This window comes from Chiloscyllium punctatum, chromosome 8 (assembly GCF_047496795.1).
Source record: "Chiloscyllium punctatum isolate Juve2018m chromosome 8, sChiPun1.3, whole genome shotgun sequence".
NCBI lineage: Eukaryota > Metazoa > Chordata > Chondrichthyes > Orectolobiformes > Hemiscylliidae > Chiloscyllium > Chiloscyllium punctatum.
The window spans coordinates 55,271,851-55,293,605 of NC_092746.1; the positions used below are offsets into that span (position 1 = coordinate 55,271,851).

The 21,755-nt window shown below is 37.9% G+C and overlaps 1 protein-coding gene across 1 annotated transcript in view; it reads left to right on the forward strand.

Annotated features, from left to right (window-relative positions):
- LOC140480574 (ATP-binding cassette sub-family A member 13-like) overlaps nt 1-19,969 on the forward strand; it is a 282,456-nt gene extending 262,487 nt beyond the window's left edge. Inside the window, exons 56-61 of the mRNA XM_072575601.1 lie at nt 2,084-2,218; nt 2,517-2,620; nt 5,122-5,214; nt 8,878-8,983; nt 10,859-10,996; nt 16,618-19,969. Of these exons, the coding sequence (XP_072431702.1) occupies nt 2,084-2,218; nt 2,517-2,620; nt 5,122-5,214; nt 8,878-8,983; nt 10,859-10,996; nt 16,618-16,701 (660 nt within the window). The 3' untranslated portion in view covers nt 16,702-19,969. The remainder of the gene's footprint in view (nt 1-2,083; nt 2,219-2,516; nt 2,621-5,121; nt 5,215-8,877; nt 8,984-10,858; nt 10,997-16,617) is intronic.
- The last annotated feature ends 1,786 nt before the right edge of the window (nt 19,970-21,755 follow it).

Sequence of the window (21,755 nt, forward strand, 5' to 3'; positions counted from 1 at the left end):
GAACCATGTCCTCAGAATGTTAGCCTGAGGTTCTAGATTTCTAGCCCAGAGAAATTGTCACTGCACCACCACCTCCCCCAGTGATTTTAATGGATCATACCAAACCCACTGCTCTTCAGTTATATCCATTTATAAGTAGATAGTTTTACATTTTACTTACATTTGGGTACCAAGAATTACAATTGATTCAATCATGTACAAAATCCAACGATTTTATTGAAAATCATAGTTACCCCTCCAGTGGCCAGTCTGACATGGTCACCTTGGAGAAATTATTGACTCAGATCTTCCATGAAGAGATTTATATTATCTGTATAAAGTTAGAAATTAAGATTCAATTAGAGCATTAATCTAAAGAATACATGAAAATTTTTTACTGACCTACTAATGAATTGCTTTATGAGGCTGTCAGAGACTGTCAACTAATTGAAACCCTGGGCTTCTTTCAGATCCATAGCTCTAGTTAAGATCTAGATGATTTGTGCTAAAAATATGAGCTTATGTCACCAAATTAAATTTTTTGATGTTTGGGATCTGATGAACCTTATGTACTAAGTTTATATCATTATTTAATAAGTGCCTTTATTTTGTGCGATAAATTGTGAGGAATCTTTTTCAGTCAATGTCCAGTACATCGATGGCACTTCTTGACAGCTCTGCACTGTTGAGCAGCAGAGTGAAATCTAACCTGCATTTTACTGTCGATACAAAATTAATATCCCAAACCAGTAGAAGTAAATTAATTCAGTAAAAATGTTACCAGAAAAGCCCCAGGGAGATCTTTTAGACACACAGGACTCGGTCTTATCTCCTGGATGAGATGGGCTCATAATGGGATAGGCAGGCTGCTTGCCCACCAAAAGAGCCATAAAGTTAGCAGGAAGAACCTGTCCAACCATTAAATTCTGCAGCAAAAGGCTAATGCCAGAGACCCTGATACAAGGTAATAACCTTCCAACAGGGATGCCCCAGTTCAGATTCATGAGCAATTAATCATAGGCTGGAGAAATGCTGCTTGGTCTACAAGGAAACTTTACCAATTTTTGTTTAAAACTAAATTTGCTGGGCTTTTCAGACCCTGGTTGCTCTTCCCAACAGGTTTTTATCCATCATTAAGTCTTAATGCCCCTACTACCTGCAACTTAAAATCGCAGTCATGGTGGGACAGGAGTGAGGAAGACTGCCATTCTATTTCAACTGTCCTCTTGCCTTTTTTCTCCAAGAGTAGTGGAAACATTTGAGGCCTGAATAAGAACTTGGCTTTGCCTGATTGACATCTCCTACTGAATGGGCCCACAGAGAAGTATGGGTTTTATACGGCAGAGGTTTCTTATTGAATCACGTTGATGTAATATCTTCCCTGACATATCTAATAGAATATCAGCCATGTTGCATGTTATGTCTTCCCTTACCTGCCTTTGTCAAAAAAAAAAGTGTTGGTTTTCATAAATACTTGAGGAGTAAATTACATGACCCATAGAAAGCAAAGAGTTGTTACCTGTGTAGCAACTTTTTTCAATTGCTTTTGTGTGATCACATTGTGGATTAAATCTTCACCCAGATCTTTAATATAAAATGCTTTTCACTTTTTGTTAGCCAATTTTGAACACATTTAACTTTTGGACATATGTAGCAATAGATGATAAAGATTCCTGGAAATTACTTTTAATTCAATTCACAAAACTTTCATGTTATTTATGAAACTTTTATTTTACACTGGGGATAAAATTGGATGTTTCAAAATATTATAATGATTGGACTCAAAAAGGTAATTATAATTTGGGCATATCTGGGTAAAACCTGAGCACCTCATAGTCCGTTGATCTGAACCAGTCTGTTGAAGCCATTAAAAGTTGGATCTTGTGATTGTTTAGTGTTAGCTCTAGCATGAATTATTCATACAAGTCTGAAAAGTTTTGTTTCAGGTACAAAATGCAACCTGGTTAAAACTTGTCACACTAGTAGAGTTTGTGAGAGCCATTAATATATTTGAGATGTAACATATTTATTAAATATACTTGTTCCCACTATGATGTTATGAAGTTCATTAACACAGGGTTTTGTTCTTTTCTGGTCATTGCAGCATGTTCACAATCTTGCTCATCACCTGTACCTGACTTCGCATGTTGATAAATTAGTGAAAACATACAGTGGGGGCACAAAGAGAAAACTATCAACAATCCTGGCATTGATTGGCAGGCCTCAAGTCCTTTTACTGGTGAGATCTGTTTTGTTCTTTTCTGGTCATTGCAGCATGTTCACAATCTTGCTCATCACCTGTATTATAAGGAGGGCTATTCCTTAAAGATTGTAACATGTGCAAAAATGCAACTACATTAATGAAGAGAAGATCTGCTCTTATGTTTCTATAAAAGATTGATAAAACTAATCTTGACGTTAACCACTGGATAACTGAGCAAGAAAGGTAATGGAACTGAAATGTATCAACTGTCAGTATGTGATCCAAAGCAAACAAGCATTTTGAGGATGATGTTTTGATGCTTGTTTATATTTAGGACGAACCGAGTTCAGGAATGGATCCTGAGTCCAAGCGCTATCTCTGGAAGACAATCATGAATGAAGTGGAAGCTGGGTGTGCTGCTGTCCTGACATCACACAGGTCCATCAACAAAACTTTTTGCATATGTGGGAATTACAGCAACTGTAAAACAGCAACAGTATTTTATTTATGCAGTCAGGCTTTCCAAGCCAGAGAGATGATGCTGGACTATTTGGAGTATTACAAAAGGAATTGTTTTTGACTATGACTTAGGTGTCCTTTGGAGCACAATTTAATTGAACCTGAGAGAGATCAGTATAAACAGTGTCAAACTCACCTCTGCAGCTTCACTGTTTTCTTCCCTAATCTCTCTAAATTTCCTCAATTCATATATTCCACGAGAATAACTTGGTTTCCTCCCACAGTCCAAAGATGTGCAGGTTAGGTGGATTGGTCCTGTTAAATATGGGGTTACGGGATAGGATAGGAATGTGGGTCTGGGTGAGATGATGTTTGGTGGGTTGGTGGAGACTCAAGGGGCTGAATGGCCTCAACCTGGCACTGTAGGGATTTTATGATAATTAGTTTAAATTTACATAATTCCACATCTTAATTATTTGATGTAACAAAGACACTATTTAATTAAGTTGGTTTGTATTATTACTTTCAATCATTAGGCCATTTTTGATGAAGCCAAGCACCCATCTTTTTTTATCACAGAATATTTTCTATAAAAGGCGAGAGCATACACTAATCAGCTTCTCTGAACGACCAGCACCTTAAGTACCTAGAAAGGATTTACTTGTATTATCTCAGTAATAACCAGTAATGAGGATGTCCCACTGATACTTACAGCCAAACATATGAATATAACTATTACAGTGAGAGGAAACTATTGATATTATAGACTGTATTTTCTGCACCATTTGCACATTGTGATTATACATCAGAGATCAACTGACAGTGGAGTTGTGGCTTTTAAATGCAACTTGAGTTTACATAAGATATGACATAATGTGTAAGGACTCAACAATTCTGCTCTCACAGTTGGAACAAAAGTAGTTATTCTAATTCTCTTCACTCAGTTGCATTATTTAAAATACTGGATGATTGAATACTCTTGGATGGACTCCAGTTGTACATTTAATACCTTTTGAATGGAATGGCCAGAAATTACGTTGATGTCTGCTGTAGCAAACATTGACTGAAATAATAAAAATTAAGAAATCCTGCCTTGCTAGACGCTGCCAAACCTGCTGAGTTTCTCCAACACTTACTATTTCTCCGGGATTTGTCCAGCCTTGCTTTTATTTCAACAATAAAATTAGATTATACATTGAAATTATACATTGAAAAATACCTTGATTGTTTGTTGAGTCTCTCATCTGTTGGCATGACCATGATAGTTTCACTTCTTTCATATGTAAATCATTCTCAGGTTAACTGTAACACCTACTGAGACTATCATGGTCATTCTAACAGACGATAGACTTAACAGTCAAGGTATTTTTCAATGTATAATTTCAGTTACACCATACTGTAAACATTTGCTATAAATTCTGTGTCTTACAATTGTGTCCTCCACAACCATCTGATGAAGGAGCAGCACTCCGAAAACTAATGCTTCCAATTAAACCTGTTGGACTATAACCTGGTGTTGTGTGATTTTGTACACCTCAGTCCAACACTGGCATCTCCAAATCATGACTAGAAACCCAACTGGGTTTGCCGCTAAACACAGTGGTCCCTTGACATTCAGTCACTAACTCTGAAATCCTCAGTATCAATTAGAAATTACCATTGACCAGAAGTTAAATTGGATTCACCTACAAATACTATGACATTAAGAACAGGTCAGATGCTGAGCATCCTGTAGTGAGTAACTCATCTCTTGACTCTCCAAAGCCTATTGCCATCTGCAAAGCACGAGTCAGGAGTATGACAGAATACTCCCCACTTGCCTGGATGAGTGCAACTCCAACAACACTCAAGAAGCTATTTGATCACCTTCACATTACAAACATTCACTCCCTCTGCCACCAATGCTCAATAGCAACAGTTTATAACATCTACAGAGGCACTGCAGAAATTCATCAAGACTTCTTAGACAGCACCTTCAAAACCCATAACTAGTTCCATCTGGAATGCCATTATGTTATATTTTATGTAAAATCAAATTACATTTAAAAGGAAAATGGGAACGTCGTCACCTTGCAAGTTCCTTCCCAAGCCACATACCATCCTGACTTGGAATATGTATCACCATTTCTTAGCAGGCATTGGATCAAAATCCTGGAACAGCTTCTCTAACAGTATTATGGGTGTACCTACATCCACAGACTGTAGTAATTCAAGAAAACAACTCACTACCACCATAAGGGCAACTAGGAATAGGCCATAAATGCTGGATGGCCAGAGAAATCCACATTTCTTGAATGAATAAAAAAAGACCTAAGACTTTTGAGAATTTCAAAACTGCCTCGCTCAAATAAAGATGAATGTTCATATATATGATACAGTTTATACAGTAGGTCAAAAATGGTCACCATTTGTCTTCATAATTTGTGTTGATTGCATTAACTTTTTTTTCATGCTAACGTTTTCATCTTATTCTGCTTCAGCATGGAGGAATGTGAAGCCTTGTGTACAAGACTTGCCATTATGGTAAATGGTAAATTAAAATGTATTGGCTCTCCCAAGGACATAAAAACCAGGTACGTTTTACAACCAAGGGAACCCATCAATCCTAACTTGCTTTTAATTGTGTCACATCTATTTATCCTTTATTCATGTATCTCAAGAGTTAGCTATATCGGTGCACTCCTGGCTAATCACCAAACTGCATAATCTTAAGCACATCCAAAAGTTTGTTGCTTTTGCCTTAATAGTTTGGCCCATTGGTCTAATGGACCAAAGTTTGGGATTGGTTTCGACGTTGAATGAGAGCCCTGTGATCAGCAGTATACCAGAAAGATCAGGTTGCTACAACAGAAGCAGCAGCAGTATTATACAGTCTCAAATTGTTGTCATAGTTATTCGCCCACCTTCTTAATTTTCCCCAAAGCAATCTGGAAGAAGACTTCAAGCATGCTCCACCATCTTCAATTACTGATTTAAAAGACCCCTCAATTGGGAGAATCAAATAAAACACTCCTTTCTCGGGTTTGCAGCACTTCAATAATTTCAAAATTGTTCGTTTTTTTTGCTTCCCTAAACAATTCCAGCACCTGGCTCTGTTCTGAATGCAGGACAGAACAGCTAATACAGTGCTAAGAAATTGATGCAAAGAAATTTCTTATTATTAGGGGGTTTATGGTAGCTACATTTTCATTCATCTAATCAATATAAGAACTCATGCCAATCAATTTGGTATCTCACAGCCCCCTTCTGAAAGCTCTAGTAAAACTTTGTAGTGCTGCACCAAAATGGTTTTGGTGGTCCCCTATTCGGAGGATCATGATACCTGAACTTTAACAAGCCTAATCAATTCAGGAAGTTGTGATGACCATTTTGGTGTCTCATACTCCACATTAGACAGCTCCATAGAGACCCATGAAACAACAACATCTCACACATACACACACACACATTTTATAGTAGATATGCACTACAGTCTATTCACCCACACGCACAATGGTTCCTGGTTAAGAAATGTTTTAATTTTAACAAAGTTACTATTGGTTTTAAATCCCAACATAGCAGTGCTGTTTTCTGTCCCTGTAATCTCCTGCACCTCTGCTATCAAGCTATCTATCCTCATCAAATTCTGGTTGTTCAGCACCCACTCAGCCAAAATGATATTAGCCACCGATATAAAAAACAAAACCCACGTGGTGCACAACAAATAGCTGACAATTTAAATGCTGCACATGAAAGTAATCAAAGAATTGTGTAATCGACAGACAGATACTACACAAACACTGCTATGATAGTCTAGATAAGAATAGCATTCTTGCATAGAATGTTTTCTGGATGTCATTAAGGTAGCCATGTTCTGAAACCAACCAGACAGAAGGTTACATTAGACTTTGTATTGTGTAATGAGACAGGATTAGTTAATGGTCTCAGAGTAAAGATACCTCTAGATAGCAGCAACCAGAATGTGATTATATTTTATATTCAGTTGAAAGCGAGGAGAGTGTGTCTAAGCAATTAGCTGAGTGAGCCAAAGTGATCTAGAATATGTGGCTGGAAGATAACTCATTAATAAACTGTAGCAGGTATTGAAAGAATGTTTCAAAATACTCAGGTTAAGTATTGTTTTACATGAAGATAATTTCCAAGATGAGGAGTACCATCTGCAGTTAATGAAAAATGTTCAGGAATGCATCAAACTTAATGAAAAAACTTATCTCTCAATGTCAGATCAGATAATTGGTCAGGATATAAGGAACTGCACAGAATGACAAAGATTAATCAGGACAAAGAAATTAGACAATGAACGAAAGCTAGATAGCAATGTAAAATTGGATAATGGGTTTCTCCAGGAATAAGTCAAGTGAATGTTGGTCTTCTAGAAAGTGAGAATAGGAAGTTAGTAACAGGTAGTAAGGAAATGGCAAATGAGATAACAAAATATAATTCTTCTGTCTTCACTATGGAGAATATAGAAAACATCCTTGAAAGCAACTATAAATCAGAAGGTGGGAGAAGGAGAAGAGCTTGATGAAGTTGCATCACCAGGAAAACATACTGAGTGAGCCAATATGGCAGCATTCTGACAAGTCCCTGAGTTCTGATTTACTTCATCCCAGGGTCTAAAATTAGGTTTCTGGAAGGTAGCAGATGCATTGGTCTTAAGTTTCCAAAGTCCTCTAGATTCAGGAAGGATTCTATCATTTGGAAGTAACCAGTATACTCCTGCACACCTTCCCCCCGCAACCCCCCACATTCCAAAAAGGGAGCCAGAAACTAGGAAATTATAGTTCAGAGAATATGATGTATACCATGGGTAAGTTATTAGAATTGATCAAAAAGTAGTTAACATCTATGCACTTGGAAATCCTCAAGGTCATTAGGAAGAGTCAGTGTGGTTTTCAGAATGGGACATCATATTTAATCTTTTTTTTTAGCTCTTTTGAAGGAATAATATGCATAGTGGCTAAAGTGAAATGTTGATCTTTATCTTTTCCAAACAAGCTGCTTTTAATGCTAGTATGTTGCCTCCAAAGTCATGAGTTCTACTTTGCATAATAATCTTTTATATGACACCTTTTCAAATACTTTCTGGAAATCCAAGTATATTACATCTACACTCTACTTTAGTCACTGTGCACATTACAAGTGGGTCTTTTGCCGATTGTGACAAGTGAATGCTTGGTGGGGCTTCAACTTTGTACAATTTATTTCAATGACGTGGTGAGCGGAGCAAAGTTTAAAATGATATAAAGACAAGCAGCAAAATATGTTGTGATGATGATATAACAAAGTTTCAGAATGATACAATATGTTAAGTGCTTGAACATAAAGTGTAATGTGGAAAACTGTAACAGTTCACTTTGATGGGAAGAGTGAAAACAGTGAATTACTTAGAATATTTTTAAGGCAGCATTGCATAGATATTTGTTAGGCAAAGGAACCAAAGTTACAGGAATTGATGAGAACCTGAAATTCAAAAACAAAAGAATCAAATATGATCTTGAAAGACAGAGCAGGTTTGAGGGGCCACATGGTCTATTCCTGCTCTTAATTTTTGTGCTCATAGTAAGGATAAACTGGGAGCATATTTCTTACCAATTGATGATACAACAGTGGCCATATTCAGACTAAAGAAAGTCGTGTCCTTTACTCCTAGAAGCTGTGAACTCTTCCTTTCCTCAGCAACTAATGGTATGGCTATAGGAGGATATGTGCTCCTGCTTATACCTCTGATCATTTTAATGTACAAAATCTGACATTCAAAAATTTTCAAGAATACATTGGCATTAGAGCAACTTTTACAGTTCAATAGAGATTTTTAAAGGTGATGGCACTCATCGCAACAACAGTCTTCATCAATTAGCCAAGTTCATTTGGTCATAAAAGAACATACCACACACAATTCACTCTGTGGATAAACATGCTGCTCACATGTCTCACACACTGAAGGAAATTCTGAGATCAAGGTTTACGTAGATTTGCTTACCTGCCATATACAAAGTAATTCACGAAGAAATGAAGGTAGAAGTTACTGTAAGTGATATGAGTGTAGCAATGTATTTATATTTCAGTGTAAAGTACCACTTGCAATGATCCAGGCAACTGGGCCATATTAAATATAAGCTTTTCTCTCTTGGTTTTTGTCAACTGATTCCGTAAAGTAATACACATTTATACATGAAGATTTCACCTTACCTTATCTTTAGTTTATTGTAACCCATTGCTTTCTTTATCTTTAGGTTTGGGGAGGTTTATTCAGTTAAAGTAGGCCTCAGCCGAAAATTAGCTGGTGCAATGCAGCTCACAGACCTGTTGGAGGTGCACTTCCCAGGCACAGTCTTAAAGGTATTTGAAATAAAATGAAAATTGACAACCACACTCTACCAGAGAGTGAATTTAGAAAATTGTGTATATTCAAAGGATAGACATAAACTATGTGAGGAAGTTCCTTCCTATGCATTTGCCTACAACTGGGAAGGGAAGGGAAACTCCATTACCATAAAAATGCTGGTCATGGCTTTGTCCAAATGAAGCAATAATTACTCAATGTTCCAACTCCCTTGAAACATAAACCAGATATCATTCCATTAATCTTTTTGATTACCATCCATACCTGGGCCCCAATATCTAGCAATCTATGCAGCTCTGACTCTCAGGCTGTACATAACCATTGATTTGCCTTTCACTGATTCAAAGTATATAAGCTCATGTATCCCACATTAAACTCCATCAGGCCTGTTTTTTTTTGTCCAGTCCCTTAATTCAAGTCTATTTGTAACTACCTAATCTAATATACACAATGTACTAAGCTTCCTATGCTTACTGTCATGTGCACATTTGAATATAATCCACTTAATTAATAATAATACTTAGAAGCTGAGACCAAATACAGATTCCTACTTAGTACTCCACAGCACCTCCCAAAAGAGAATTTTTCTCCTTTACTGTCTACTTCTTCCCAACTATGAGGCTGTAAGCTTAACTCCAAATCTATGCACATCTTTGCCTACAGTCTGTTGGGTGGAATCTTAACAAATATTCTAAGGTTAATGCAGACAATATCTAGAGTTTCCACTGTGCCAGTGACTTCATCCAAAAAGTTCCGTGGGTTTAATCAGACATTGCCTATCATTCATAAGTACATCTTTGATCATCTTGTACTTGTCCTAAATTTCAGTCTTTCTGTACAGAATGTTTGGCTGTAGATCCTGATCTCATTGTTGGGAAATGTCAGGAGTGGGATCATGAAAGAGACTTTAGACCTGGTGACCAGCTACAGGACCACTCACCTCCAGCAACCCAGTCCAATTAAGGATGTTGGGCAAGCTGCTAAGGCTGGAGGGCCAGTAGAAGGCAGCACCAAAAGATCAGCAGCCTTACTATTAGACTTTGAAGCTGATGAGTTGTCTCAAGGACATGAGAACATCTCTATTCCCATCATTGGCCATAGATGACACATAAAGGAGAGACTGAATCATTGAAGAGGATGGGCAATGTGCACCAGAGTGATGGGTATTGACACAGTTGTGGCCACTTATTAACACGGTACCTTCCCATTCAAAGAAGCCTCTGATGCCCATGAAAACCCAGCCCAGTGCTAGGACCCTGCTAATGTTTCACTGATGATAGATTCCCTGGATGCCCAATATAAATATAAATGGCATCAGGAAAGTGGCCCTAATTAAGTTTTAAAAGGGCCATACATGTAACCAGTCCTGCTTTCAGAATCCTGGAGAAGCAGCAATGTTTCATGAAGCCCACTTGACCAGACTCTTTTATCTGAGAGATTCCAGTACTTCACTGATATTTGATGTAACATGAGCATTTGTGAACATTTGTAAAAATATGAAAAATAATTTCTCTCTTTATCTCTCTTCATGAATAATGGAATTGTAACAGGTGCTAAATTTATGGAACTCTTAAAAAATCTGGAAAGATGTGCTGACTATTTCCTCACCTACTTTTTTCAATATTCTGTGGTGAAAATCATCAGGTCCTGAGGCTTTATTTATTTTAATATCTCTTATGCACAGGAAAAAGGAGAGAAAAGAAAACCTAAAGGCTCTAAATTGAATTAATGGTGATTAATGGGCGGGCTGAGGGCTTTCCTCTTTCTGGTGAATAAAGGATTGATTTGCAATCTGCAATTCAACACAACACACTGTTGTCATGTAATGTTTAATCTATGAATTTCACCTTCACTACATTCTTTTATCCTAGGAACAACATCAATATTCTCTGGAGTATGAGGTACCACAGAGACACGGAGATTTAGCAAGGATGTTTCAGTTTCTTGAGAACAACAAAGAAGAACTCAATATCAAACACTATTCCATTAGCCAAGCCACTCTAGATCAGGTATTGTACACATATATACTATCAGATGATAAAGGCTATCTACTAAGAGTTCAAATATCATTTCCTCAAAACAGGCATTTGTAATTCAATCCCCTAAAATCCCAGAACAAACAAAACTGAGCAGGATGAGATATTTTCCCTCTTTCTCTTAGATTCTTGGATCATTATATTAGTCCAAGCTAATGCTTATTGTTTGGCTTATGGACAGCCACTTTCCTTTGATGCCAAGGTATGTCAAAGTCCAGTCAGTAAGCTGTGCTTATATTGGCACGTGAAACCGAAGGGTATGAAGTATTCGATACTATTATAAGAGGATTGGCTGAGGAACGGCAGAATTAATTACACGTCTGACTGTCAAAATTCCATGCTTATTTCCTGCTGTTGTCTGAATCTACTCTCGCAGCTTGCAAGGTAAGGGCTTTAACAGCTACTTGCAGGACTAATCTGCAAATCATGTCTCAATCAAAATAACAACTCACTATAGAACTGACACCACTGTTATCATGCTGTTAGCATGATATAGTAAAAATCCATCCACAAGAAACTTCGCTGCACTTATGTCACACACTTTAAGACTTGCCTCTGGGATAGTATTGATACCAGATACTCGTGTGTAATTAATCTAATGGGTATGTTGAACTGCTGGAACACATTAGATCTAAGTTGGTTCAACCTCCATTACTTTTTATTTTGACCTTACAACACCTAGTGCCTTATCTGTTCAACTATCTAATTAGATGAAGGGACATTGTGATGCCTGTGCAGGTAAAAAGCTGGAAATCCATTTGAAGGTCAAAATATAAATATTGCTTACAACTCCAATGAATTCAAAAATGTCCATTTTCTGATTGTAATGTCTTTCACTGAGTCTTGTCCACTGGAAGAGCCTTTTAGGTAATCATGAATCCATACATAGAAAGATAAGTATCGGAGTAGGCCATTCAGCCTTTCAAACCTGTTCCACCATTTAATATGATCATGGCTGATCCATGTTTTTTCCCCATTTCCTTGGTCTCTTTAGCCGCATTGGCCACATTTAGCTCCCTCTTGAAGTTATCTAACAAACTGGCCCCAACAGCTTCCTGTGGGAGAGAACTCCACAAGTTCACAACTGAGTCAAGAAATTCCTTCTCATCTCAGTCCTGAGTGGCTTACCCCTTATTCTTAGACTGTGACCCCTAGTTCTGGACTTTCCCAACATCGTGAACATTCTTCCCACATCTAACCTGCCCAGTTCTCACAGGATTTTATATATTTCTATGAGATCCCCCATCATTCTTCTATATTCCAGTGAATACAGGCCAAGCTGATCCAACCTTTCTTCATATCTCAGTCCTATAGTCCCAGGAATTAGTCTGGTGAATCTTCACTGGAATCGCTCAATAACAAGAATGTTCTTCCTCAGACTATGAGACCAAAACAGCACACAATACTGAAAGTATGGCCTCACTAAAGCCCTGTATAACTGCAGCAAGACATCCTTACTCTGGTACCCAATTCTCTCACTATTAAGGCCAGCTTGCCATTAGCTTTCCTCACCGCCTGCTGCACCTGCATGCCAACCTTCAGCAGCTGTTCCACTGTAACACCTGAGTCTCGTTGCACCTTTTCCAAAACTGCCATGATCCAGATAATAATCTGCCTTCCTGATTTTGCCATCAAAAGTGGATAACCTCTCATTTATCCACATTGTATTGTATTTACCAAGGACTTGCCCACTTAGCCAGTCTCTCCAAGTCACCCTGCAGCCTTTTAGCCTCCTTCTCAAAGCACATCCTGCCACCCAGCTAAATGTCATCTGCAAATTTGGAGATATTATGTTCAATTCCTTTGTCCAAAACATTAATGTATATTGCAAACAGCTAGGGTTCCAACCCACAGTATCCCACTTGTCATTATCTGCCACTCTGACCTGTTTATTTCAACTCTTTGCTTCCTATCTGTCAACCAGTTCTCTTTTATGCATCAATATGTTACCTCCAATACAATGAGCTTTAACCTTGCTTACTACTCTCTTAGGTGGGACCTTGTGAAAAGCCTTTTGAAAGTCCAGATACACAACATCCACTGATTCACCTTTATCCACTCTACTGGTCACATCCTCAAAAAAATTCCAAGATTTGTCAAGCATTATTTCCCTTTAGTGCAACCATGTTGACTTGGAACACTGCTTTTCAAATGCTCATTTATTACATCCTTAATAATTGACTCCAGCATTTTCCCCACCACCAATGCTGGGCAAACCGGTCTATAACTCCCCATTTTCTCTATCACTCCTTTTTTTAAAAAGTGGGGTTACATTAGCTACCCTCCAGTCCATTGGACCTCTTCTAGAGTCTATAGATTGCTGGAAAATGATTACGAATGTGTTCACTATTTCTAGGGCCACTTCCTTAAGTACTCTGAAATGAAGAGCATCAGACCCTGGGCACTTACTGGATTTTAATCCTGTCAATTTCCCCTATATCGTTTCCTGACTAATAAGAATTTCCTTCAGTTCCTCCTTCTTGTTTAACCCTCTGTCCCCTAGCATTTCCAGAAGGTTATTTGTGTCCTTCCTAGTGAAGACAGATCCAAAATATTTATTCAACCGGGCAGCAATTTCTTTGTTGTCCATGATGAATTCACCTGATTCTAACTGTAAGGGACCTATATCTGTCTTCGCCATTCTTTCTCCTCTTCACGTATCTATAAAAGTTTTTGTACTCGGTTTTAATTCTTTCAGCAAGCTTACTCTTATATTCTATTTTCCCCGTACAAGTTAAACTTTTTGTCCCCCTCCGCTGAATTTTAAATTTCTCTCAGTCCGCAGGTTTGTTGCTTTTTCTGGCCAATTTATGTGCCTTCTCTTTGGCTTTAACACTATCCCTAATTTCCCTTGTTAGCCATGGTTGAGTCACCTTCCCTGTTTCACTCTAAAGCCAGACAGAGATGTACAATTGTTGAAGTTCATCCATATATTCATAGATGCTTATCCACCGTCACTCCTTTAAGCATCCTTGGTCAGACATTCAGGGGCAGATTCTCCATCTCTTAAAATTCAAGATCCTTAAATGGCCATTGATTGTCCCCGATCAGCCAAAGGGCAGGCCAGCCATCCAACGAGTCCACCAGTCCCTTGTAAAATCTGATACAAGTAGACAGCAGAGAGACCACTCCCTGGATTTTCCATGTCAGGCTGCATTCAAACCCACTGGTGAGAAAATGTAAACTTCAAACCATAAACTTTTCACTTACTTAGTGATAACTGATAAGTAACATTCTCAAATTTTCATCTTTAATTTTTTTTTACTCTGCTGCACTCTGCTTTATTTCTCCTGCAAATCATTTGGAAATGTAACTTAGGCCACACATTTTTTACAAAGAGGACTGAATTTTACAGGTTATTGGATTCCCCACCCATCCCCACCCCAAACCCAGCACCAAAATGTTCCTTGTCCCATTAGTAGCCTTCTAGTACAGGGTCTGCTACAGATAGTGGTGAACCATGTCAGTACTGCTCTCAGAGATTCAGGAGGCAAGCTACAATCAATCCAGGTAAAAAGGTACAATCCAGGTACAATCAATCCAGCCCATAGGTGAGCCAGGGATCTTTTTGAAAGACAAGCTGGTAATTCCTGGCCAGTGGGATGGGATGGCGCAATGGTGTGAGAGGCATGTTTTTCTTCCTGTCTGGAATATAGGAAAATGGTTATGACTGTTGGAGGTCAGTCATCTCAGGTTCAGGACATCTCTGCATGAGATCCTCAGGGGAGTGTGCTTGGCTCAATCATCTCCATCAATGTCATTGTAAAATCAGAAATGGGGATGTTAAATGATGATTACTTAATGTTCAGCTCCATTTACGACACCTCAGGTATTGAAGCAGTCCAGGTACAAATACAACAAGAACACAACAATATTCAGGCTTGGGCTGACAAGTGGCAAGAAACACTCATGACACACAAATGTTAAACATCACCTCCAGTAGGAAACAATCTAGCTACTACCCTGGTTGTTTCCATCATTGACTCTTCCCCGTTAACATCTTTTGGGGTTACCATTTACCAGAAACTCAACTGGACCTATCATAGAAACGTAGTAGCTACAAGAGCAGGTCAGAGGCTAGGTATACTGTGGCGAGTAACTCAAGTCCAGAATCCCCAAAGCATGTCTACCATCTACAAGGCATAAGTTAGGAATGTGATTAAATAGTCCCCATTTGCCTGGATAGGTGCAGTGCCAACAACATGCAAGAAGTTTGACACCATCCAGGACAAAGCAACCTGCCTGATTGGCACTACATTCACAAGCATCCGTTCCTTCCACCACTGATGCTCAGCACACACTGCTACCATTATCTACAAGATACACTGCGGAAATCCACCAAAGATCCTGAGACAACTCCTTTCATACTCATGACCCTTTACATTTAGAGGGACAAGGGCATCAGATACTTGGGAATACCATTACCTGCAAATTCCCCTCCAAACCACACACCATCCCAACCTGGAAATATGTCACTGTTCCTTCACTGTCATTGTGTCAAAATTTTGGTGTTCCCTCACTCGGCATTGTGGCTCAACCTACAGCAGGTGAACTGCAGTGGTTCAAGAAGGCAGCTGAACACCAACTTCTCAAGACGGGTAATAAATGCCGGCCAGCCAGCTACGTCCCATGATCGGGTTTCACTGGCTGGATCAGCACTTATTGTCCATCCCTAGTTGCTCTTGAGAAGGTGGAGCGGAGATGCCTTCTTGAACTGCTGAAGTCCATGTGCTCAAGGTAGACCTACAATGCCATTTTGATAGGAGACTGTGGGGAAGGGAGACCTGGAGGGAGTAATTTATTAGATTACTTGCAGTGTGGAAACAGGCCCTTCGGCCCAACAAGTCTACATCAAGCACCCAGACCCATTCTCCTACATTTACCCCTTCACCTAACACTACGGGCAATTTAGCATGGCCAATTCACCTAACCTGCACATTTTTGGACTGTGGGAGGAAACCGGAGCATCTGGAGGAAACCCACGCAGACATGGGGAGAATGTGCAAACTCCACACAGTCAGTCGCCTGAGGCAGGAATTGAACCCAGGTCTCTGGCACTGTGAGGCAGCAATGCTAATCACTGTGCCACTGTACCACCCATTAATCCCTGTAGGGAGCTCTCTGATAAGCTTAGGGTTCCTTTAGGGAGGTGCAATCTGTTCACAAAGAAACAGGCTCGAGACTGTGCATGTGATGTGGGTCTTTCCCACCCTTGGTTAAATCCACCAGTAGCAGGGTATCCAATGCCACTCAACTGCTGGCAGAATTACAGTGGAGACAAGGGCAGGTTGGCAAGGAGCTGGCAGGCCGCCTGTTGGATTTTATTTGCCATCCACCTTCAAACCTGACAGCAGCCAAGTTAAGAACCCAGGATAGAATGTTTGAATGTTCCATCCAGTTGGAGAAACTTGCTAAAGTTTATAACCACATTTCATGTATGTTATGCAAAAATCCTATTAAACCTTCTCTCAATGAGCCCTACTTCTAAGTATCCATTAATTCATTATGTAGCTTCCATATGCACTGTTGATTGTGTGGTTAAAAATAATTCATAATCTATTTGAGATATAATAGAATTTCTCTTTGCTCAATAGGTGTTTATTAACTTTGCTCGTCAGCTAGAGGAATCCCTGGATCAAACAGCTGCAGAAAACAGTAGAACAAACCCATCCGTATAGCTCTTCAGTTGTCACGAGAGCAGAACAGTTTATGGAAGCACAAAACATAGTGGCCTAATACAGACTCAACTGTTTTAACAGAAAAGAAAATGTGGTCTCAATCTCAGGTTTTGAAGAGAGTTATGTACCTCAGACATGTATTTTATTAGTAACATACTGGAAGGTTTTTATTTTAACATAACATTACAAATACGTTAATGGGTTTTGAAAGTGCACCTTTTTTCCCATTTTTTCATTTATTTCCTATTACAATGAAATGAAACCAAAGTTAAAGTACCTTTGTTTTTAAATGGAAATACTGGATTTATTAAAGTTGTTGTGTATTTTTACTGTAAATTCACCAATTGTATCCCTTAAAGTATTAACATTCTAATTGAATACTGTAATTGATACACAAGAAATCTGGTATTCTAAATTTGGGACAATCACAGTGGAAAAAGGAATGATATTCAGAGCAATGAAATATCTGAGAAATAGATCTTGAAAGTACAAGATTTGATTATTTAATGTTTGTTAAATTATAGGTTTAAAAATGAACTGATTGATATTTTTCTCTAAGATCCATCACAACTGTAATTAAGAAACTGAAGAAAGAATCAATTTTCCCACTTTTTCATTTAAGTTGATCCACATAAAGACAATTAAACAAATAGTTTTTGTAATTTTATAAATGTTATTCACTGATCTTTTCCTCTGATCAACTTCAACTTCATGGAGCTTGTATCTCATTGTGTGTAAAATGAATTGGAAGTTGATGTAGTCAGGATTTAAAAAAGGCAAGTATAATGCAAACTGTCGTATTTAAAATAATGCATGTGAAATAATCAATTTTCCTCACCTTCATTATTTAATTGATAGATATGAGGTAGTTGAAAGATAAAACTAAATCATAATGTGTTGTCAAATTTATGTTTTGTGTGATAAAATTGAACATATCCCATTCTGAAGATATTGCAGATTGAACATACATGGAAAAGCATTACAAGTAGGAAAAGGCGATTTGGTCCCTGAAGCCTGTTCCACCATTTGATAAAGCTATAGCCAATGCGATTATGGCCACAACTCCACTTCCCAACCTATTCCCCAAACTATTATATTCAAGAATCTGCCTACCTCTAGCTTTAAAATATTCAATGATCCTGCCTTCATCACTCTCTGGGCATGAGAATTCCACAGAATAACAACACGCTGAGAAGAAAACACTCTTTTCATCTGCATTTTAAGTGAAAGGCCACTTATTTTTAAACTCTGTCCCTTAGTTCCAGTGGTTTGTTTTCAAAAGTACAGCAATTCCTTATCCAGTCCCTGGTTTGAAATACAATTAGTTTCCTATTTTAGTCCACAATCAAAAACAAAAGAAATGACCTTAGCACATTCTTAAATAAAGAGACTACAAATGCAGTTCTCTAAATATGATTCCACTGATATCATGTACAGCTATAACAGAACTGCCTTTAATTTTATGTTCCATTCCTCTTGCACTAACCAAAATTTTATTTGCCTTCTTAATCAGCTGGTGTACTGCCTTCTATTCTTTTTGTGAATCAGATTCTAGGACACCAAGATCCTTCTTTGAGTTTGGTAATCTGTCACCATTTGAATAATATGCTGTTTTTATATTGGTCTTGCCAAAGTGTAAAAGTTCATATTTTTCCAACATTATACTCCATCTGCAAAATGTTTGTCAACTCACTTTGCCTGACCATGTCCCTTTGCAGACTCCTCATGTCCTCTTCACAACTTATTTTTCTACCTGACTTTGTATCATCAGCAAATTCAACAATCATGCATTTCGTCCCTTTATCCAAACCATTGAAATATTTGGAAGTTGTACTATAAAGGACTCTTGATATAACACTAATATGACTGTGTTCAATATTTTGATATATTATTCTAGTTGCATTAATATTAAACAAAGCTCAATTTGTCACAAGCACTTTCACATAATGAGCTTGGGTACATTAAGAAATTACTTAACATTAAATGTTCTTGAAAAGCCTTGATACAACATAGATATTTTATGGTATAATTGCAATATAGTAATTTAATATAAAATATTAAACTGATCAAATTATTCTTTTTTTGTAAATGTACATCTTGAAATCATATAGTTGAATATAAATTGTCTTCCAGTTCCATAGTATGCTTGCCTTTTGAAAATTATACAATAACAGTTGATCATTTAGAATCTGATTTGAAATCACCCACATTTAGTACTAAATAAGTATTAATTTATCAGTGCCAATCCACTCCATTTTAAATGTTAGATGTTTTCAGTGTAAAAAATGCAAGGTAGGCAAGTGGTCACAACAGCTGAGATCTAACCTATCTGATATGGAAGAGAAGATTTAGATGTGAGTGGTGGGAATTAAATTCACAACATTCCTTCTTATAAATTTTAAGGTATGTACAGATTGTTGAAGTGCTCCAGCAAATTGATGATTCTTCATCACATCAAGATATTAAACATGTACAATGTTTTTGGAGTCCCTATACAAATACTTTTTAAGTAGCTTATCAGATTCTGTCAAATATTTTAAGTATTTATTTTAAAGTAGTCAGTCACAAAAAGACAGATTCAACTTTGTTTTTTTTTCTGAGCTTCAAGAGCAATTGTTTTGTTTTTGAAAATATTACGTATGCCTGAATAATACTTGGCAATTATTCATAGATCATTTCTGCAGAACTTAGCAGGCCTGTACTGGGTCTTACATAAAATCTATACCAGCTGTCAACTACTGTGGAATGTTTGGGTAACTGAGGAACTTCTTTATGGGTTACAAAGTGGGTAAAAGACCCATATAATACTCCAGACTAAAATTTCCATCATGGTGCTCTCTCTGAGCCCACAGATATCTGTTCCAATGTTCAATCATTAAACTCAAGGATTAGAATAAATTCAAAGATTATTCAGATCATTCCAGAAATTGAACATATTAGTGTTATATCAAGAGTCCTATATAGTACAACTTCCAATTATTTCAATGATTTAGATACTTTACAGTCGTGACTACATTCCTGAAAGAAGACATTATTTGCGAAGTACTTTTGAGTTTCCTCAGAATATGTGACCTACCATATAAATGTATCTTTTTTACTTTCTTCTCAGAAATGTTGATCTCAATTCATGTGTAAGACGTTTTGGTTACGTTTTCCACTTTGCTTATGTGTTGTTCAATTAATTTTTGAATTCTAATCATTTACATAAATAAATTGCTTCTCTATTTTTGCAATTTATTCTTTGGTTGATTAGTCGTGTGTGTGTAAATTTAACAGAATTACTTGATTAATATTAGAATTAAATATTTTGTAATGCATTGTTACTATTCTGTATTGGGCATTTTCTAGATTTCAGTCAGAACTAAAGAACACACAAACCTCACACACAAACCTATCATTTGTTGCAACCTTACAGGGAAGTATGATTCTGTAGGTGTGTGGTCTGAAAGCAGAAGATAAGTCAAAACACCCGAATGAAGACTCCACCAGTAGGCACGTGACTCATATTTTAAGGACCACTGTCCCAACATAACATTATTTCAACAATATTACATAGCAGTTATAGCAAAGGAACTTTAACAGGTTTTGAGCAACCTGGGCTGTAGGAAGAGGAATAGTAGAATCAGGCGAAATGTTCATCCCACTGATGACAACATAGAGTCCAAGAGTCATAGCATTGTACAGCACAGTAACAGACTCTTCAGTCCAACTCATCATGCCCACCATGTTCCCAAACTAAATTAGTCCCACTTGCCTGCATTTGGCCCTTATCCCTCTAATCCTGTACCTATCCAAATGTCTTTTAAATGTTTTAAATGTACCTGCATCTACCACTTTCTCTGGCAGTTTATTCCATGTATGAACCACCCTCTGTGTGTAAATGTTGCTCCTTGAGTCCCGATTAGATCTATCTCCTCTCACCTGAAAAATGTGGCCCCTAATTTTGAACTCACCTACCCAATGGAAAAGGCATTTTCTACTGAGTGCCATGGTGGTTCAGTGGTTAACACTGCTACTTTACAGTATTAGGGTCCTGGGTTCAATTCCAGCCTCAGCTTACTGTTTGGAATTTGCACGTTCTTCCTATGTCTGTGTGGGTTTGCTCTGGCTTTGCTCCACAGTCTAAAGATATGGAGTTTGGGTGGATTGGCCATGCTAAATTGCAAATAATGTCCAGGGATGTGCAGACTAGGTGGATTAGCCATGGTAAATTGCATATAGTGTCCAGGGATGTGCAGACTAGATGGATTAGTCATGGGAAATGCAGGGTTAATGGGCAGGTGGGTTGACTCTAGGGGGGCGTTTCTTCAGAGATGTGGTGTGGACTATTTCGTCTGCTTCCACACTGTAGGGATTCTATGATATACCTTATAAATACCCCTCATTATTTTATAAACCTTTATAGAGTCACCCTTCAATCTCCTACACTCCAGTGAAACATGTCCCGGTTTCTCCAGCCTATCCTGAAAACTCAAATTGTACAGTCCTGTAACATCCTGGTAAATCCTCTCTGAAACCTCTTCAATTTAATAATATCCTCCTACAATAGGGTGACCAGAAATGTACATAGTACCCAAAAGTGGCCTCACTAATGTTCTGTACAATCTCAACATGATGTCCTAATTCCTATACTCACTGGTCTGAACAATGAAGGTAAGCATGCTAAGTGCCTTCTTAACCACCCTGTCTACCTTTGATTCAACTTTCAAAGAACTATGTACCTGAACCCCTAAGGGCCCTACCATTAACTGTATAAGTCTTGCCCTTGTTTGTTTTACCAAAATCCAATGCTTCAAATTTATCAAAATTAAACTCTATCTGCTACTCCTCAGTGTATTGGCCCAACTGATCAGGATCCCATTGTAATTGTAGATAGTTTCTTCACTGTTGACTATACCATTAATTTTGGTGTCATCTGCAAACTTACTACGCGATCCCTATGAAACATCGCTGGTCACAGGCTTCTAATGCAAAAAGAAATCTTCCTCCAGCACCACCTTCTGTCTCCTGCCATCAAGCCATCTCATCACATCCTGTTCACCCTTCTTTAGTAG